The sequence below is a fragment of the Acanthaster planci genome, linkage group LG06 (assembly GCF_054643075.1).
Source record: "Acanthaster planci isolate LZ-2023a linkage group LG06, COTS_SCS, whole genome shotgun sequence".
In the NCBI taxonomy this organism is placed as follows: Eukaryota; Metazoa; Echinodermata; class Asteroidea; order Valvatida; family Acanthasteridae; genus Acanthaster; species Acanthaster planci.
This window is the reverse complement of record NC_141782.1, coordinates 17,478,631-17,498,343: the sequence shown is the minus strand read 5'-3', so window position 1 is coordinate 17,498,343 and position 19,713 is coordinate 17,478,631. Positions and strand designations below refer to the sequence as shown.

The window sequence follows — 19,713 nt, the reverse complement described above, 5'->3', positions numbered from 1 at the left end:
TCACACTCTAGCATGTAGAAATTCCTGGTCACGTACTCAAAGATTTCCACGCACTTGCCATTTGTAACCCTTCAACTGTGGTAGAAACATGAAAATATGTCGAAAGCAAAACACCCACATTATGTGATGTGTCAGTGGTTCAAATATGCTGAAAAATGTAAGTCCCCATTATAATCTCAGTGCAGTATTTTGAGATTGGAATGGCACTATGCTCTCTTCCCCTTTGAAACTGACCCCCTTGATACACAAACAGGTGAACAAAGAGGGGTGGGGGGAAAAATTACCCCGAAATTCAACATCACTTATTCCATCTTGCTGAAGACTCCTTATGCCCCCTTCCTTATGTTGGGATCAGTTCCTGTCCTGGCAAGCTTAAATGGCTTTAAGGCTGTTTCTGTCTTGTGATTTTTTTAAGGGGTTTTACAATAAAGGTATGGTTTGATTGGCAAGTTTACATGACCTTGAACATATGACAGTTAACATGTTGAATTGGATATGAATAACAAAATTAAAACCCAGCAAGGATATGGAAAGAGTGATCTAGATGAATATAGAACAAGAAATATGGAATGTTTAGAGAAGGACTTACAGATGTTACAGTAAAATAAACAACCCTCCCCCCCCAAAAAAAATGAATGGCAAACATAAAACTATAGTTCTTATTTGATGTCTGCCATTCATCAAAGTCAGGATTGGCCTATTAAGTAAAAAAAAAAAAAGTGCTTCACTGCAATTATATAAATGATATATAGAGTAATGAACTCCATCAAATAAAACAAAATGTTGGAATTACAAAGTAGTTTTGTTACTGGGTCTGGTCATACCGACCATTTTCAGACCCACCCCTCCCACAATTGTCTCTGAACCCAAACATTGCCGCTTGGGCTGTTTTGTACCCTGCCGGCACTTTTACATCCAGGAATCTTAGGTACGGGGCCCAGGCTTCCCTGTTGCCTGCGGGACGTCTGCATGAAAATTGAATTGCTGGCTTCTCCCTTAAAATGGAACAGAGGGGGAAACTAGAAACCCGATACTGGATGTCTGCTCGAGCTGGAATGCAAAATGTACCCATGCTGATTTTTTTTTTTTTTACAAGGAAACTTTATTCTTGCTAACAGCATTTTTTGAGGGGGGGTTTGGCAGCATGATATTTTGCAGTGAATTCATTCAGGCAGACGGCTTGCTCAAGGACTTTGTTGTAATAAATGAGCACAGGGGGACATTCAATAAAATCTCATAAAGTAATTTGTTCAACTTGGGAACCCATAACACCAAGCAGCCTGTATTAGTTGAGAAGCTCCCTTCACATGGTACAACCAGGACTTGTAAGATTTAAAGCTTTGCAAAGAGTTGTGAGAAGTCGGTTTGCGAGTACACCATGGAGTCAATCTCTTTCGGGCGAGGTGTGGTTCTTAAAAGAACCGGTGAGTGTTCACTCGACGCTTCGGCCAGTGTACCCTGGCTCCTCACACTCTCCTGAGGACGGCCAGAGCACACTGGCCGAAACATCGAGTGAACACTCACCGGTTCTTTTAAGAACCACACCTCGCCCAAAAGAGATTGATTCCATGGTGTAACCGCAAACCCATATCTCATAACCAGGACTTGCAGGTCAGAAATTGCGCCACATGAATACACTACCACCAGACTACGTAACATCTGGTTTAACCCCCTGTCATCAAATTCTGCTGCAGTTAAACTATGTTGCACTCAGGTTTGTTTCACACTTCTCGACTTTCACAAACTGTTTGTTTCTGAACAAAGTAGGGTCTACAGTTGCGATGATTCTCGGTGTGATTTTCAGAAGCTCTTAACACACTTTTGGGGGGAAGAACTCATACCAACATAGCCAAAGGCCCACAGTATTAAGAATCTCTTTATCAGAAATATCTCAGATCAATTTACCACTAATTTTAGAATAAATTTGAGCTGGGCACTAGATCTATTTCAAGCTGTAGTTACTAATGAAAAGAAAGAAAAATTTGCCTTTTAAATGAGGCCTTCATTAAATGGATTCTGGGAATGAAAGCCAGCATCTTAATGCAAGGAATGAAGGGCAAGGGAATGATTGTGTTAGGAGAAACCGACCTGGTGGGTTGAAATAGAAGTACTCCTGTCCCTTTGGCAATATTCAACCATTCAGCCTATGGCGATATGTTTTAATGAAGTAAGTGAATCTCTACACTGACTTTATTACACAGAAGGCCATATGCAGACAGTATACGGCCGAGATACGTACATTTGTTTGTGGTGGAAGTTTGATCTTGAATGTGTTTGTACAAGCTGAATTAATCCAATGCAAAACTGCTTTGAATTGTGTGTTGATACTAGATTAAACAAGAAAACTTTAAAAAGTGGTGGGAAGCGATGGACCAGCATTTGCTGTGTTCATAGACGGGTTTGTAAACTACAATTATGGTTTAAAATTATGTCCCACTTCATGCCTTTCAACGTGTAGTCAGACCTGAAACATTTCATGTTTATAGGGTTTGATATTCAGATTGCATGGCAAATCAAATGAAACACAAAAGTGTGTAAAAGGAAAGCTCCAGATAGGTTTGACAGAAATGACGATGACGCACGTCACAAATCAGCTTGACCGACAGGCAACCTGGTTAGAATAACAAAAGACGAGTTTAACCAAAGTCACACAGCGATCTCCAGTACTTACATGCATGCTGCTTCTCCAATGAAGAATGAAAGTGAAACTGGGTTTTGCATGATGCTTGTTTCATTCTTTTTATTTCAGACGTAAATGAAACCATGTCCATGAAACCTGTTTTTTTTTCTTTCAAAAACGAAATACACACCAGTAAGTAAATCAATCAGTAGTGTGCAGAATACCACTGAAGGTGTTAGCCTAAGGCACAAAAGCTGGAAGTAGAGGATGTACTTTTATCGCAAAACAAATTGAGGGTATAACTCTGTGACAAAATATTCAAAGGGTCCGTGACAGGAATTTATTAAGAATATATTTGGAGCAACTTCATGCTCTTAATCAGGTCAAAATGACTCAGCTTTCCTTTGTGGTTCATGTAACTGCAAAGTGCAATTTTAAAACATCCTGTTGCCGTTGGAGTTGTAAACTTTGCTCACATTTATTGTAATACATCAAAATAAGGAATCGCCACAGACAAGAACATTGTAATGAACATAAATAATGCAAGTCCTGGCAACCTTTGGTTCCGAAATGGCAGTAACAGTGAAGTTTCAGTCTGAAACGTGAAACTGCATTAGCATAAAAGACATCAACATGCCCTTTGAACAGGCAAATATTGAAAATAAGGTTAAATGGGAAACAAAGGTGCACTTCCAAGGAAAACACCGACAATAAATGACGTTACATGGGCCCTTTCAGGTAATGATTAATTTTGTCATCACAAACAAAAATGTCGGCATCCGGTGCAACTTCTTATACAGAAAAAGATGCATTGTACACCCATGCACAAGTGCAAGCAGCGGCTGATGTAAAAATGACCTCCACTGTTTTGTATGGAAGTTATCATGATCCAAATCATGTGCAGAAATCCAGACAGAAACAAGACGGTAGGGTTCCACACTTGCTTTGTGAGGGGTGAACCTGCCCCCCCCCCTTTAAAAATGTGACAATTTATCAGTTAGCCAAGCCAATGCTCAATCCATCCACCGTTTCAGGTAAAGTGAACTTGCATAAGCAGCTGGGAATGGAGGTAACAAGTGGAGGTATCAGCAAGATTGTTTGAGATGGTGCCATGACAGGCAAGCTTGCAGACACGCATGTACGTAAGTGGGTGCGCTAACCTTACGTATAATGTACCTAGTGTGGACTTGTGAACAAAAGATGTCCACACGATGCAGGAGAGGAAGATGTTCTGTGGACTTACACACGTCCACAGTGTGGGTGGGTGGGTGTGTGTGTGTGAGTAAGGGCTGGACTGCCATCATGCTATGTTCCAAATTTCTTCTCTGGAAGTGTTGATGGTAAACTCTCATAGATGTCTTCCAGAGGGCGCTCTACAACCACCAACCAGCCTGGCTTACCAAAGTATCCTGCATACAGTAGTGGCTGAAAGATACATAGAATACATGCAGTTACTAGTAATGGTGAAACCAGATCAGGATAAGCCTTCTCAAATTTCAAAAGTGAGACCAAAGTTGTTTCGGGTAAAATGAACAGTTCAAGAGAGACTTCCATCAATCACTATGCATCCATAAACCGGATACCACACTCCAAGTGACATCAGGGCCTATATTTAGATCTGCTCAATCTAACCTTTAGTCTAACTTGCAATGACTGAAATTGATGACAAGTGCAACAGCACTTTGCAGTGGGGTAAGATTGACCCGAGCAAAAAATCTCTGCATCAAAAAGCATTTCACATGAATGAGATTTTACCCGTAAATCAAGTGACTCTCTTTCAACAACAACAACGTCCCCGGACCTCAAAACATGGTTTGTAATCTGTTGTATGAACCTTGATGTGCACCAACAGTTAACCTACCTCAGGCAGTTTCTTTTCAATCCCCTGTCTGCAATTTTTCCTGTTATTTGTGTTCCACTGCTAGACCATACATCAAAGTTTCTAAACCATCAAACAGCTTACGTGCTTGCTGGTTCCGAAACTATTTTAATGATTTCATTCTAATGTTACTTTTTCTAGAACAGAAAAAAACACCCACCTGCTTGGCAGTCTGCCAAAAAAGTCCTCAAAGCAAGCTAATCTAACAGTTAACACTGCGTGCTTATGGTGCCTTGTGGGATACCAAAACAATAGGAAGAACCCAACAAGGAACATCTGTTGTATTTGTGGGGTACTGAAACGGTACCCTACAAGAATTTTATGAAACTGATATTTGGAATTTACTCGAACATAAGGAATTTTTGAACTACTGGTACTTATCTGTCATAAATTGAGATGTCTGTCAAAATGTCAGCCAGGGACAATGATTCAGGACTTTAATGGAAGCAATTAGAAAACTGTGTTTCACACACTAATTTTTCACAACATGAGAACCAAAGAAATTCCCCACAAGGATACCAATGTAAGAGTGCGTGTGTGTGGAGTGGTCATACTCATTATCACCACAGTGTACTTTTTATCCGAGATACTATAAACACTAGATAATTCCATGCACGAGTGGAAATGTGGTCACACTGTCACCGACCTCATCAGTCATTGTAATTCACAAGCCAAAAGAAGTTTTAGAAAAAGATGAAAGTCCTTCTATAAAAACCTCTTTCTGTGTTAGAATCACCTGATAATAAGGTTGGTCATAAGTTTACTGATTGTTTCATTCCATGTAAAGACAAGAGGAGAGTTTCAAGATTCCGTTTAGAAAGCAAGTTTTGCTTGTTTGCCTTGTCCCACAATGCAGTGAACACTTACATTGATATGAGCCCCGTAATAATGATGGTTTTGAAAAATAGCCAACTCGCTCCCATTCTTAGGAGGCACCAAATCTACGGTAACTTCCGTGTCCAACTGAGGACTAGTCTACTGAGGACATGGTTATTATGAGAAGAATATGGAGACTGGCTGATATTACCTTGTAACGCTGGCAGATACTGAAGCCATGCTGTTTACTTTCTCCTTGTGGGGGACTGCCCAGGCCACGGTTGAACAGCTTCTCATAACGTGAAGGAAGTGGCTGTGGAAAAAAGAAAGAAAAAAGGACAGTGATACCGGGGGCAAGAACACAGAAATAATTTTCAACAAGGCAGAAAAATGTTCAACATATCAAGTGAAACAAGTAGGGTTTACAGTTACATCCCGACTGATATACCAAAGTTCAACTTTGGTCAGGCCTTGTCCCCAGTCCCATTTTTCAGGCAAGAAACTCACGACACCCAACACTGGCAACCAATCATCTCAAAGAGACCCTGTGTCACACATATCTCACAGTACTCATTTATTTCTTCTTCGTTGCTGGCATGGGGTTTACATATACACTTGTCCCCAAAATAGTCCACCTGTTTTATGCAATGTGATAAATTTGAATTGCTCATATAAAGACACATGTCCAATTCTTCTTCCTGAGCACAAGCTGAGCTGATCAGCTAGACATCCAGGCCCCACAAAATGTGTCCAAATCGGCCTGAATGCCTAGCTTTGCTGATCAGCTAGGAATCCAGGCCCCACCAAATGTGTCCAAATCGGCCTGAATGCCTACCTGTGCTGATCAGCTAGACATCCAGGCCCCACAAAATGTGTCCAAATCGGCCTGAATGCCTAGCTTTGCTGATCAGCTAGGAATCCAGGCCCCACCAAATGTGTCCAAATCGGCCTGAATGCCTAGCTTTGCTGATCAGCTAGGCATTCAGGCCCCACAAAATGTGTCCAAATCGGCCTGAATGCCTAGCTTTGCTGATCAGCTAGGCATTCAGGCCCCACCAAATGTGTCCAAATCGGCCTGAATGCCTACCTGTGCTGATCAGCGAGACATCCAGGCCCCACCAAATGTGTCCAAATCGGCCTGAATGCCTAGCTGTGCTGATCAGCTAGGAATCCAGGCCCCACCAAATGTGTCCAAATCGGCCTGAATGCCTAGCTGTGCTGATCAGCTAGGCATCCAGGCCCCACAAAATGTGTCCAAATCGGCCTGAATGCCTACCTGTGCTGATCAGCGAGACATCCAGGCCCCACCAAACGTGTCCAAATCGGCCTGAATGCCTACCTGTGCTGATCAGTTAGGCATTCAGGCCCCACAAAATGTGTCCAAATCGGCCTGAATGCCTACCTGTGCTGATCAGCGAGACATCCAGGCCCCACCAAATGTGTCCAAATCGGCCTGAATGCCTAGCTGTGCTGATCAGCTAGGCATTCAGGCCCCACAAAATGTGTCCAAATCGGCCTGAATGCCTACCTGTGCTGATCAGCTAGGCATTCAGGCCCCACCAAATGTGTCCAAATCGGCCTGAATGCCTAGCTGTGCTGATCAGCTAGGCATTCAGGCCCCACAAAATGTGTCCAAATCTCCAGGCTGATTTCACTGAGGAAGTGATGTTCTCGTGGATCCAATTCAAAATCCCTCACATTGAACTGTATATACAAGTAAATCCCTTGCTTGTATATACCAAATGTAGCCAGTTTGATCATGTTTCGTAATTTGGTAAGCCTAGGCATAATTTTGTATAACATGGGGAGCAACATTTAACAAAAACTATCTCTTCTACAAACCATAATATCAAAAAAACATAACATTTAACAAAGTTACCTTAACATGAAATTGAATAAATGTTCACATTTCTGTAGAGATCCTCTGTACAGATTTCTGCTTGGCTCCACACACGTGCATGAGTATAAATTATCCTTCCTCCCACGTTTGAAATATTGTCAAAATCTACCAGCACAATTTAACTATTCGCTCGCATGAAGAAACTGCTTTTAAAAAAGCAAAATGTTACTTTTAAAGAAGCACACATTACATCATTTCAGTTGTGCGCCCATGCTTAGTGCCTTCATTTTAGGTTCCATAGCAACGCTGCAGCAACTACACTGCTTAGCCAGGTTTACAATATTTTCATGAACATCTGTACCAAAACTCACATTAATGATGCACATTCATACCCTTATTGTACGTTAAAATCCATTTCATTCTTAGCTCAAATCCTTTCAGGCTCCCTGCAAATATCGTTCTGAGGTTTTCTCTTTTTTTTTTTCCTTTCTGACAGCCCACTCACATTTCAAAGAGTTCTTACTTAACGGCCAAATGTCTGCAAGTTCGTCCTGACATTTGACAGATGGGAACTAACAGAAAGGCTCAAATTCAATTTGCACATGCACTTTACAACCTTTTACTGCTTCCACTGTTCATTGCCAACATTCAGTCTCGCTGAAAACGATCACATTTTACAACATTTTTACGATTTGTTTAAAGTCAGCATTGTATGTTTTTCAGTTTAATGGGTTTTTGTACCCGCATATACATGTACAAGGTATTCCAGTTCCTTTCAGTGAACACTTTTCAAGTTTTTTTTCACTTCGCATACTGTTTAAAGGGATATGAAGAATATAGGTGTGGCAAGCCTGGAGTACCAAAAAAAAAAATATATAAATAAATCAAAAATCTGAATGCCAACTACCACAGGCAATGGAGGATAATTAAAAGAGTATTTATGTATTTATACCCACAAAACATGTTTTACATTCCTTGCCAACATTTTGCACTTGATTTTCAATGTGAAGGAAAACATACATGTTGCATCGCCATTCAACCTTTTCACTCCTTTCACACCTCGTGCCATTTTTGCATGGTCATCATAACCAACACTTGTTTATTAGTCCAGGTACAAAAATCCAGGAAGATAACCCACTGCGGTTCCCCATGACCAAAAAGAGGGGGTACAAAATCGCTCCTTCTCCCAACCCAGCCCTGGATTTAAAAACCCCGTCAGATATTCAAGCAACAAACAACATAAGCACTGAGCTTTAAGACCTTTGATACTGCTCTGATATTAGGGCATGGCAGTGGTAACCAGTGAACTAGAGATATCTTGACACAAGTTTGGAAGTATAGACAGAGCATTCCTAGCTCAACAGCCCCCAGCCGAACTCCCATTCCCATGTAACATTTTTCTGACAAATGGGTCACGATCATTCAAAAAACTACAAAAACCCTAGTGGCAGTTCTGTATTCAGTTGCAAGATGCCCTGTTTTTTGGATTTCAATCTTGCCACTCAACATTGAGATTCCAGTATGCCATTCAGGCAGACATGCCAGAAAATTGTGACGAGATTGCAATGAGGCTTTTCTGAGCGCACACAGAAAGTCCTGAGCCTCTACCCACCTCCAGGTGGTCTGAGGGGAAGCGACAGGACGAGGCAATTCATTCCAGCCAGGATTAGGGCCGTTAGTTGGGCATGACGACACACCTTTCTATTCATCACTGACAGCTGCTCCAGGGTATATGTCCCCACTTCCATTCACAAACTCCTGTCCCTTCCATTTCTTTCTTGTTATCTCAACATGTTGCTCATGGGTGCTCCTTTCATCTTGTGCAATCAAATACTCCTCTGTCCCTCTCCCCCCCCCCCGGAAAAATGCCTCGCGACTTTCCTGCACCTGATTAAAGTAAAAAGATACCTGTACTCAGTTTCTGCAGTTTGAAGACAGGAAGAGAAAACCCTAGCGACTCAGAACCTGATTTCATACCTGGCAATACAGGCGATTTACAACACAGTGCGCCACCACAAGGTTGCTATGGAGAGGCAGATATCGATTAAAACTGACACTGGACACAGGCAATAAGTTCCACTGTCTCGGTTTTAAGTGGGGGAGACCACAAGCATCGAGTGGGAAAGTGGAGCTTCTTGTCTGCTTCCAATAACCCACCCATCAATTGCAAAACAAGTCTCATCTGCCTATCACAAACTGGTTTTTTTTTTTTCCTTCTTCTATATTAATGTGCAACATGACACGATCATTCATCTAGAAGATCAGCCCATTCAACATGAATGTTTATCTAGGCCTGCAGACATGGCCACTCATGGTGAGAAATTGATCAGCATGTCATCTCTGAAGGCGGTCTTGTCTCAATCCTCCTAGTGATGAGGTGTAAACCATCACCAATTGTACGGACACCGAGTTATGCTTACCAACACCCCTTGACATGACTCTAACCGGCAGGAGAGGGGATTTATTCAAATTGCCAGCTTTCAGAGAAATATAAGAATTCACAGCGGGAATGCTTGCTCACGTTTCCCAAAACAGCCATCTACATGTGTTGTAATATGAGCTAAGAATAGTCCACGAGAAGAGCTGATGCCCGTAATTTATTAACGTGTGCAGGAACCAGCATAAAGACACCAACTGATGTTAAAATTTCAAGATATTGTGATAGTAACATGCCATCCTATCAAGCAACTACACAGTGTAATATTAGAGTGTAAAAACAGCTCTTATTCATGAGACATATTCCAACGGAGCCTTGGCTATGATAAAAATGAAAGTCATACCCAATGTTTTTGCTGTACTTCTGCACTGTTTTGGTAATTATATTACACCATACATATTTCTGACTGGTAATGCGGGCAGGAAAGATTGTACATGCATGGACTGCATCTAAAGACAAAAGAGGGCAGCACATAAAAAGGACCTTCTTGTGACCACTAACAATTTACAAATGTTAGACAGAAATGCACTACTGCCCAAATCATAACACTGTGCCACTTCACCTTATTGTGAATGACCTCATGTCAATATAAAATCTTTTTAAAAAGTCATTCAACTCGGCACTCCCTCTGTTTTCCGTTAACTTAAAAGATCACTTCACATTGTATTCTTCAAATGTGTGTCTTGCAATGACTTACAGAGCTCCTTAATTAGAATTTCGCTGACCAAAAAAGTTTGGTAACAAAGCTAAGAATAAAAAACCAGGTTTCCACCTAAGTGCTCCATGCATAAATTATCATCAGGCCTCTATTCTCAGCCCAAGAATTTTACTGTGACTGCCTGCCGTGTCTCATTACATGATCCAGATATGGATTTTCTTCTTTTTCTGTCTGTACAGTGACACTACTCTCCACAGATATTACCGACTGGATCCCTACAATTCCCACCATTTATCGGCACATATCCCCCCTCTTGAGGACAGAATTTCTTCCGGGGAGTTTTTTACTATTGCTATTGACAGAAAGCAGCCCAAGGCTATTTCTGTCACTATTAATAGAATGCTGTGGAAGCTATATGGGGGGGGGCTCTAAAGCAAATGTTAGTTCAATAATGGAGCTTCTCTGTGCGAGTTGTGGCTTTGCATCCTGTGGCTACAGTTGGACTTTAGTTGTACCAAATTATGCGCATGCTAATACATGTAATTCAGAAGGTGGCAGTGGAATAACTGGAGGAAAGAACAATGTTTTTTCAGGACGACAGGGTGACATCTTGTTTTTGCCAAGTTAGTTTAATCCTTCCATTCGATTTCAATTTGCATACTGTACAAGATTTGAAACAAAAGTCTGCTGCAATGACATATATTTTCGAGTCATGTTGTCAAGAAAAAAAAAAGGCTTAGGATTTTTGTATCAACCTTCAAAGACCAAATCTGTGCATTTGGCAGCCTTTACATCACCAAAGGAAAAAAAGCTGTTTCCTACAGATGGATGAAATGAGTGCAGACGACTGACATGCCAGCGAAGTCCACAGACGTGGAATTCATGACGGTGCCTCAACTAAAGGAAAAAGCAAGGAAACAGCTGCCATCTGTGACTAAAGTACAGCTAACCATCCGTGGATACCATGCCTCATCTTTGTGCAAGCAACACACTCTTGCATAATTCATGTTTCCAGTGATGCAAGCATAAATTATCAATCAATGACCCTTCCTCCAGTTGTGATACTGCCGCTACCAACTCAGACACAACAGGCACTTCTTTTAGCTACAGGTGGGACTTCCTAAGATTGGTACAGTGTTTAGAACTTAGCTACTTTGGTGTGATGTTTGCCAGTCAAGCAACATAAAATGCAGCTTGACTTCTACGCAGACGGCTGTGAGAGGAGGAGACTTAATAAGCTATTTAGGAGCTAACTTTCAATATCCAGCTAAACACCATAAACACTTCCAAGCGTCGTTTGTACGATATTTCTATTTGCAACCCTAACTGCTTTTTTTGGGCCCGTGTATACAGAGAGTTAGATTGTGTTGACACGTCCTCTGGCACAAAGTGGGTAAGAGACTCCAAATGCAGTGAGCTGGACTGTGCTTAGCAGACTTGTTTGGCATTCCTCGGGGAGTGTTGCTGAACAGAACAATAACCATGCTTATGAAACAAAGCATCACTGGGCATGAGCAGTACAGAAATACTTTATGTGGTGAGATTGACAGTAAGAACACTATCATAACACTGACTAACGGAGCTTTAAACGATTTCAGAGTTCCATTTCTTCAGTAAAGTCTGGAAGACAACAGACCACAAAAACACAAAGCTTTGCTTTGCATTTACTTTGGGTAAGAAAAATGGAAATTTTCAACAAAGGGACGTGCAATGGAACTTTTTTGACACAGTTCTTGTTGAATAGTACTCCTTTGTGTCTCATTTAACCAAGTTTTCAACTTTTGCTGGGCATTTTCATGTTTGTCTTCTCAATTGTTGGATGTGTTGCTGCCATAAAGGGTGAATTGTTGTTTCAGTACAGTTAGCCAGTAAGCAAAATATTTTCACAATTTTTTTGTATGAGCAAATTTTGGTCAACAACTTGAACAGATAAGATCAATACTGAGTGCCGTCTAATGACATCACTGCGGAAGTGCTCTCATTTGTTAGGAAAAGCATGGAAGAATGTTAACTGCATAAACATGTCCATATTTTAATAAGAGTAACTGAACAGTTATCTCAAATTTGAGAGAAATAGAATGGTCCACATTTAAAGGTGAAATTTACATCATGGACCCTTTGAGAAAGAACTTGTCATCCTTTTCAATGAATCATACTATTGAAATAATGTTGCCAAAGTGGTGCCCCTACATGGAATGAAGCGATGCACGTTGCAAACAGTACTTCTCTTGCTGAATCCGTGATGAGATTTTTACAGTCCCCAAAAATGTGGCCAGTTTTACCTTCTTCTTATCAATGACATAAAATGCCTGCGAGTCCTGCAACAGCATGCGATCTGGGCCCATGGGGTCAAAAGTGACGGCTGTGATGGTCTCTCGTCGGCTCAGCCAGGCTTCGTGGTGGCCCACTTTGTGAAGCCTCTTGGTCCACGCACTGAAGCCCTTGCGGATAAAGTCAAATTCTGCAATCTAAGTGGCAGGGGTGGGGGGAGGGCGTAAGAGAGCATCATTAAGTGAGTCTTAATTTTGGGGAACGGTTTCACCAAACTGGCCAGGCAATGCATCTATCCCTGTTTCTTTGGTTTGTCTTTTTGAAAATCATCATTATATTTTTGCAGGGGTGGAAAGTGGGGCAGAGTTGATAAAAATGAAACAGATGGGATTCTGATGGTTAAATTACCAAAAAATTAAAAAGGTACTTCACAAACACAGCCGTATATCTCTCTGAGTCAAACACACTGTCCTACATCATTCTTATTTTCCAGTTAATTCTGATTAAATGTCTACAGGGAAGTGGGGTGTGTGCCCTCATGAATGCTTGCAGGTTCTGAACTCATCAAACTAAGACTGATGTCAAAGCGAAACCTTTATCACAGGTTAAGTTAGCCACCTTAAGCTCCTGCACGTGACACTAATGCACCTAGACAACATAAAAAAACATCAACCCACAGTGCGATCTGTGTAGACAATCGTCAGATGCTGTGTGTGTGGATTGATGGCTAAGGCACACGGCTGGTGCTTGTAACCGGGCAGACGGCACTGAAGCTGGTGAAACAACAAGGAAAAGACGGACAGTCAGTGTGACTACCTCAAATTTCTGAAATTTGGGAGATTGGTTGAGCTGTTCACAGATTTTTTTGGGGGGTGGTAGGATCGGTAGCAACCCAAGAGTGAATAAAGGGTTATAGTTGTATTCACAATGGACCATAACAGGTGCAAATATGACCCCGCATTAGATTCCTGTTTTAGAATAAAAAGCTTGTCCAGAACAGAAAAGGACTTACGAAATACCTTTATTGAAAACTATTTCAACTGTTACATAATGCATCCAATATTCCCAGTTTACAGTTAAGTATGCTTCACACCACTTCTGTGGAAGCACACCGAACAGCACAACTTCCATTCTTAAAAGCTGCTACTGTGCCACGGTAACCAAAGGATTCCATGGTTGCACGACAGAATTACTGTTGCGAACTATCCTGCTCAAGGGCACAAGCTGAAAGCCCACGCTTCCCAATCTGGAGCTGATTCACATCCACATCACAGACTCCTTAAAGAAAGGGTAATGCACTAACTAATGGGACCATGAAGCAACAATGAACACAGCGCAGAGTCGACCATCTGGCAATAGCCTATTTCCTCTTTGACAAACACACTCTTAGTCACTTCACAAGGCCAGCATATCAAGCATGATGGGTTCATGAGAGGTGCAAACCAGTGACACTCTGTTGGAGGCCAGACAATACCTTTCTGCTGTCCAAGTTATAGACAAAGATGTTGCCTTTGTTATCAGCGGCAGCGATGAATTTTCCATTGTCGGTGACAGACAGCTGGTTGATGGAGTCTTCCATGGGAGGGAATGAGTGCTGCACTGTGGGCTGAATGCTGTCCACCTGTATCACCTAAAGATTGGATCAAGAAACTTTTTGTAAAGATGAGAACACTGCCATCCTGTCTACGTTGCTTTTCAATGACACACAGGAGTGAACTGTTAATATTCATTTATCAGAATAGTCTTTAATGACAAAGCTTGTGAAATACAGGAAACTGAGGAACTTCTCAGGAACTTCTGGGGTATCAAGTTGAGCTCTTTATCAACTGCACTTAACTCTACTCCAGGATGACAAGTGATTTGGGATTTCAGACTCTCATTCTGTAGGTTCTATTCTTTGTCCCAGGTGGCCCCCCCCATCTTAGAGACAAAACTTTTCTTCTGTCTCAGTCTGTGAAACCTAGCCCAAAGTTTGCTCTATCCATAGTTTGTATGAAGTGGGTACTGGCTTTCTCATTCACCAGGCATGTGTTTTTGTACAGATATGTGCCAATGCATCGAGTGAACACCAATTGAGCAAAGCATCAATGCAGCGGAAATCATGCTTGTGTTGTTGGAAATGAAATGTGAATTTGGGGTCATTCTATAAATCAGGGGTCCAATTTTTTCTGTGTCCCTGTCACATCAGACGTGATTCTGTAAGTTCAGAACTAAATTTCTAATTTCCAAAAGTGATGAATTAATGCAAATTACCTGCCAAACAAAATAATAACAGTTTGAAATCTATTTCAGAGATATTTCCATGTCAAATGCACTGGTCAGGTAAGACTGGGACACAAAAATGTCACACTTTGGAACCCGAATTTATAGAATGACCCATTTGTAACTGTAAATAAAGTTGAAACAGCAATGACAAATGTTTAAAATTGTGACTGCAAGAATCAGAAAGACTAAAGTGCTGAAACTGCACTGAATCTGCAGATATCAAGCTGTACACACATAACTTTAGAGGCACGTGACGAGGGCTTATTGTAGTATGTTCATTCTATCCGGGATTTTCTTGAGGTCAACTACAAATATTAGGACTGCATCTCCAAAAAACGTGGACTATGTGCGCCAACAGGAGATGACACTGTGTGATCTATTATGAGAATGCCCCAAGGGGAACCAACCAGATGCACAACTGCCAAATAATTTTCATCGGAATGTGCACAATAAACCCATCACATCTTCATGTGGAAATTAGGTGTACCAAGGCATTCACGTGGCTGTCATATCTCTCATTACCCTGTTGACAAGGGTTCCTGCACGGAGGCCACATTAAAGACTAGTTTCTGGTAATTTACTGGTAACTATTCTGTAGCTAGAGTCAACACAAACATTTGTATACTAATAAACTGATCTGAAGTCTCTCCAAAATGACTAGTCAACGTAAGCAAAGGCATCAGTGGTCTTTGATCCAACTGCCAGCAAACCTATTTTAATGATTCCCCACTGTGAGTGAAACGGCACCTACAAGCTTGGAAACAATGTTGATGGCAAGTACACACACACACCGGCATCATAGTTAAGGAGACTACACACATGCTGAAGGAAAGTAACTGAAGGAACAAATTCAATCCGGAACCAGGGTCACTTTGCTGTCTGTATGATTTCCAGAACTGCAGCATTTGCTTTGAAAGCAAAAATCTGTCATCCTTTAGGAATATTTCACGAGTCAAATGTACGACAGTTCACATGGACGTGTCTATAGCTTCATTAATACTCGGTACAAATTTCATTTTTTTAAACTGTGGTTTCTGGTTTCACTGATATACTCGAAAGTTCCACTGTCAGGAAATCTTGTGCAATCCTTAGCAAGCCAGGAGCTTAGGCAAAGGGTGTGTATCATCCTGAGATCACTACATTTTCCAGATGATTCAGATGCCTTTCAGCACTTTGATCATCTAGTATTAAAAGAAGGAGACCCACGCTCAAGGTGGCATGTTGTATAAGTTGTTGAATAACCTTTTCCCAAAGCTGCAAAATGTTCACAGGTTTAATACAGGCCAACGAAAGCAGAATGCGTTTCATGAAGCACGTATGTCAGCCAGTTTTGACAAGTTCATACAGGAAATGAAGGATCTCGTCTGACCAGCAGGTGACTTTTCTCCTTCAGGCTAGATTCCAAAGAAACAAATTGGTAATCTTTCCAGGGCTGTAAATGACATTGTGTGGCTGGAATCAGTTTCAATTACATGTTGAAAAAGAATTATTCTGCACTATTTTCCAACAAGTGACCTTTGACCAAGACTGTCCATCCACTTCATGGCCTCACTACTGTTACAGCTAACAATGTGAATAAAAAAAAAACGGGAACAAATGTGCACATTTTTCTAACCAATCACCACTGGTGACTGCCGAGTGACTTTTGACCCTTCTCTGATTTCAAAATGATTTTACATACACCCTAGGGTTAATGTGTAATCAACTTCTGTGTGTATTTCCACAGCCAACATTATTGACTAAACGCACCTGAAATTATCAACAGCGGAAATGCAACAAAAGAGGGATTTTACAATTTTTCATAAAATGACAACCTCTTACCAAATGACCTCTGGCTCAAATGTACAAGAACCACATGGGGCATGGTTAATGACTGCAGTTGGCTAAGAATGATTCAAATCAGCGCAAGAATGTTTACAAAGCATTTTACATAATTGACAGACATGCAAGGATTCCTTTGCAAACTCAGAGCAATTTAAGGCTCCCAGACACTATGAACGCTGTGGAAATAAATGAACTGAATTAAATTTAAGAATTACATCAACACAAAATAAATATTGACCTCATGCTTTGAAGTAACTAATGGACAAAAGAAGATGTGTTTTGGGTCAAAATGCAAAATATTTTTTGGTTGTAACTTCCTCGTGTGGAATATCTAGGTCAGTAATTTGCCCATGCATAAAGTGTGCCCGTGCAGTTGCTGTGTTGAGTGGACAATTTCCTTTGTTAGGAATGTCGAGACCGAGTTGTAATTTTGTTGCTATACTGTTTTAAATTTCAACACGTGTCGTCCCCACAACTACAAACAACGTGTGCCTGTACAAACATGACCACAAATGTATGCGCATTCGTGCAGTTCTATATGGATACATGTGAAAGCCCACTCACCGGTATTGAGGAAATGGCTTAAGAGTGCGTGGTCTAAGATACAGGCATGCAACTTGGACTAGGACAAAAGAACCTAGGAAATTTCAATCTTGACAAGACTTTGTACAGTGTGTTTTTCATTTTCAATAGCATGAGTGTGAAGTGAAAAACGAGGAAATCGGCTGATCCAAGAAAAAGTTGCGTGCCTGAAAATAGTCATCTCGCGAAAATAGAACAAGTCATACCTCTTTATGTTTATGGGGAGGGGGACTCCAAGACAGTATGGAGGAGGAGTGGGAGAAAAGGACAGTCTGCAGAGCTTATCACCTGAATTAAGCCTTGATGGGATGCCAGAACTAGCTTCTCAGAGGTCTTGGTGAATGCCATTAGATGAGCTGGATGTAAGCTGGATGGTAAGGCAGGAACCTGCAAAGACAAGAACGTAGCCATTACCAAGACAAACGTGATCACAGAAAGGTTTGGGGGCTGGCTCTGTCTGTGATCGATGCAATCATTTTCAACATTAAAAAATAAGTATACGCACTGATTGTAGTGTCGCATTTTGGACTCGGCTCAAGGATAATCCTAAACAACGACCAAGACAAAGAAATGACAGATATGACCAGCATTCACACACAAAGACAACATGCAGTTGTACACATTCTAACGAAAATTGTTCTGTATACCGGTACATTAAAAAGGTGTGCGATGGGGAGATGTTAATTTATATTATATAAGTCCCACCCGAGTAAGCTTGTGACTTTTTTCGCAAGCTCTCGGACAAGCACTGAGCACACAGTGTTTATTAATATATATGTTGGGTAAGAGCAAAACCCGTTATATAAATTAACATCTCCCCAATGCAAAAATACATCTTGAAAATCAGTAGCTATTCCCATACTAAGTCTACAGTGTATGCAGACATGCACATGGATACCACTGTAATCTCGACATCAAACGGCAAAGTGCTTACAAGTTTTTCCCTTTAAAAAAATATAAAACAAAAAACCAGCTGCATAAATTTCATGTTGCTCAGCCCAAAGGCATTATTTGAATGAATCCTTATAGACAAATCCGGCCAAAAAAAATTAGAAGCCATGACTGTGGGGCCATCCTGTTTGCACGCAGGTGGTACGCACGTGTTACATTTTTCTCGGACCAAATGAATGTTGCGACTTGCCGAAGTACGCACATGCTGAAGTCAAGACACGTGCAAGAGTGTGATGGCCCTGCAGGAATGGCGGTTCCTCGGATTTGGCTATATATAATAATAAAAGATCCTGTGGAACGACAGCAGTGACATAAATAAAACATTATTTAAGGATAGCAGCCACTATACTTTTGCTTAGAAAATCCTGAACAGGCGACTACCTTTAAACGTCTTTTTTGGGGGGAGGGGGTTTCAAACATTTCAATGGGAGTGTCATTGCAAGAGATGCCAGAAGGCAGGGATATGTTGGACAGACACTAGACTTCTTACCTTTGATAACGACAGCGGGGAGTGGTTGAGGTGAAACATGCGCACGCGCTCCACATCTGAGTAGGCCAGCCATCTGCCACAGCTGCTGATAGCACTGCAGGCAATGTGTTCCCCATTCTGATTGTTAGGGTAAATAGCAGGAGACGGAAACCAGAGTGATAAATAAACACTTTGGAAGATGCGGGGAGGGGGAAATACATCAAAATGTGGCATTCACATTGGTGACAAGAGATCAAAGCGGCCGACAATTAAAAAAAAAAGAAAAACTGATCTCACAACGTCATTTTTCTATACCGCAGATGGTTGTCACATCAATTACACGCTAACGACTACTGTCTCTTCTATGGAGGACAATGTACATGTACATGTGTGTTTATCAGATACATGTAGGACAGTGATCTCGTTACTGTAACAATAATGTCACACAACATGTAACAACCAACACTGCAATGAACAACAGTCGGTCAAACTTGAAGTCCACATGGACTTCTTGAATAAAAAAAAAACCAAAATGCTCGAGGTGAAATACAAACTGCTACAGCAAAAAAAGCTGCATGTCTTTGAAATCACAAAATTCCCATGACTTAACGCTCTGCCAAACATTCAAACAGTACAACACTCCATACATTGTTAATTATGTAAATCTTTTCTATTCTAACACTTAAAAATAAAATATCTTTGCATGAAAAAAAGAGGACCACAAATAGCAAGCTTGTTGCATCATTTCTTGCAACCACATGTAGTTTTCATCAAATGAGGCCTTCTTATGATGATTCTGATAACAAAGTTAAAAGGTATTGTCTTATTGACCAAACAGCCCCCTTTTTGCTATTAATACTTAAATTTTCATATAACTGGAAATCAAAAAGTGAGTTATTTCAAATGACTCATCTCAACTTTATGTTTGTGATCTGATGCTAATTGGAATTATTTCACGTAAAAGCCCTGATAGTTCTGCAAAAATTATTTTCAGGAAAAATGCTTGAAGCGATCAGGTTTGTTAAAACCAGAGCGCTCATTGGATACATGTGCCGATATGAGAAAAACAGTCCCCCGCTTAATCCTTACAGTTCTGTCAAC

At 41.0% G+C, this 19,713-nt stretch overlaps 1 protein-coding gene across 1 annotated transcript in view; it reads right to left on the bottom strand.

The window, feature by feature from the left end:
- Positions 1 to 2,713: 2,713 nt before the first annotated feature.
- Positions 2,714 to 19,713, bottom strand: part of LOC110982164 (U3 small nucleolar RNA-associated protein 4 homolog) — a 37,779-nt gene continuing 20,779 nt past the window's right edge. Inside the window, exons 11-17 of the mRNA XM_022240410.2 lie at positions 18,634 to 18,750; positions 17,481 to 17,579; positions 13,996 to 14,151; positions 13,199 to 13,294; positions 12,533 to 12,718; positions 5,527 to 5,628; positions 2,714 to 4,045 (exon numbers count right to left, since the gene is read on the bottom strand). Coding sequence (XP_022096102.2) covers positions 3,926 to 4,045; positions 5,527 to 5,628; positions 12,533 to 12,718; positions 13,199 to 13,294; positions 13,996 to 14,151; positions 17,481 to 17,579; positions 18,634 to 18,750 — 876 coding nt within the window. The 3' untranslated portion in view covers positions 2,714 to 3,925. The remainder of the gene's footprint in view (positions 4,046 to 5,526; positions 5,629 to 12,532; positions 12,719 to 13,198; positions 13,295 to 13,995; positions 14,152 to 17,480; positions 17,580 to 18,633; positions 18,751 to 19,713) is intronic.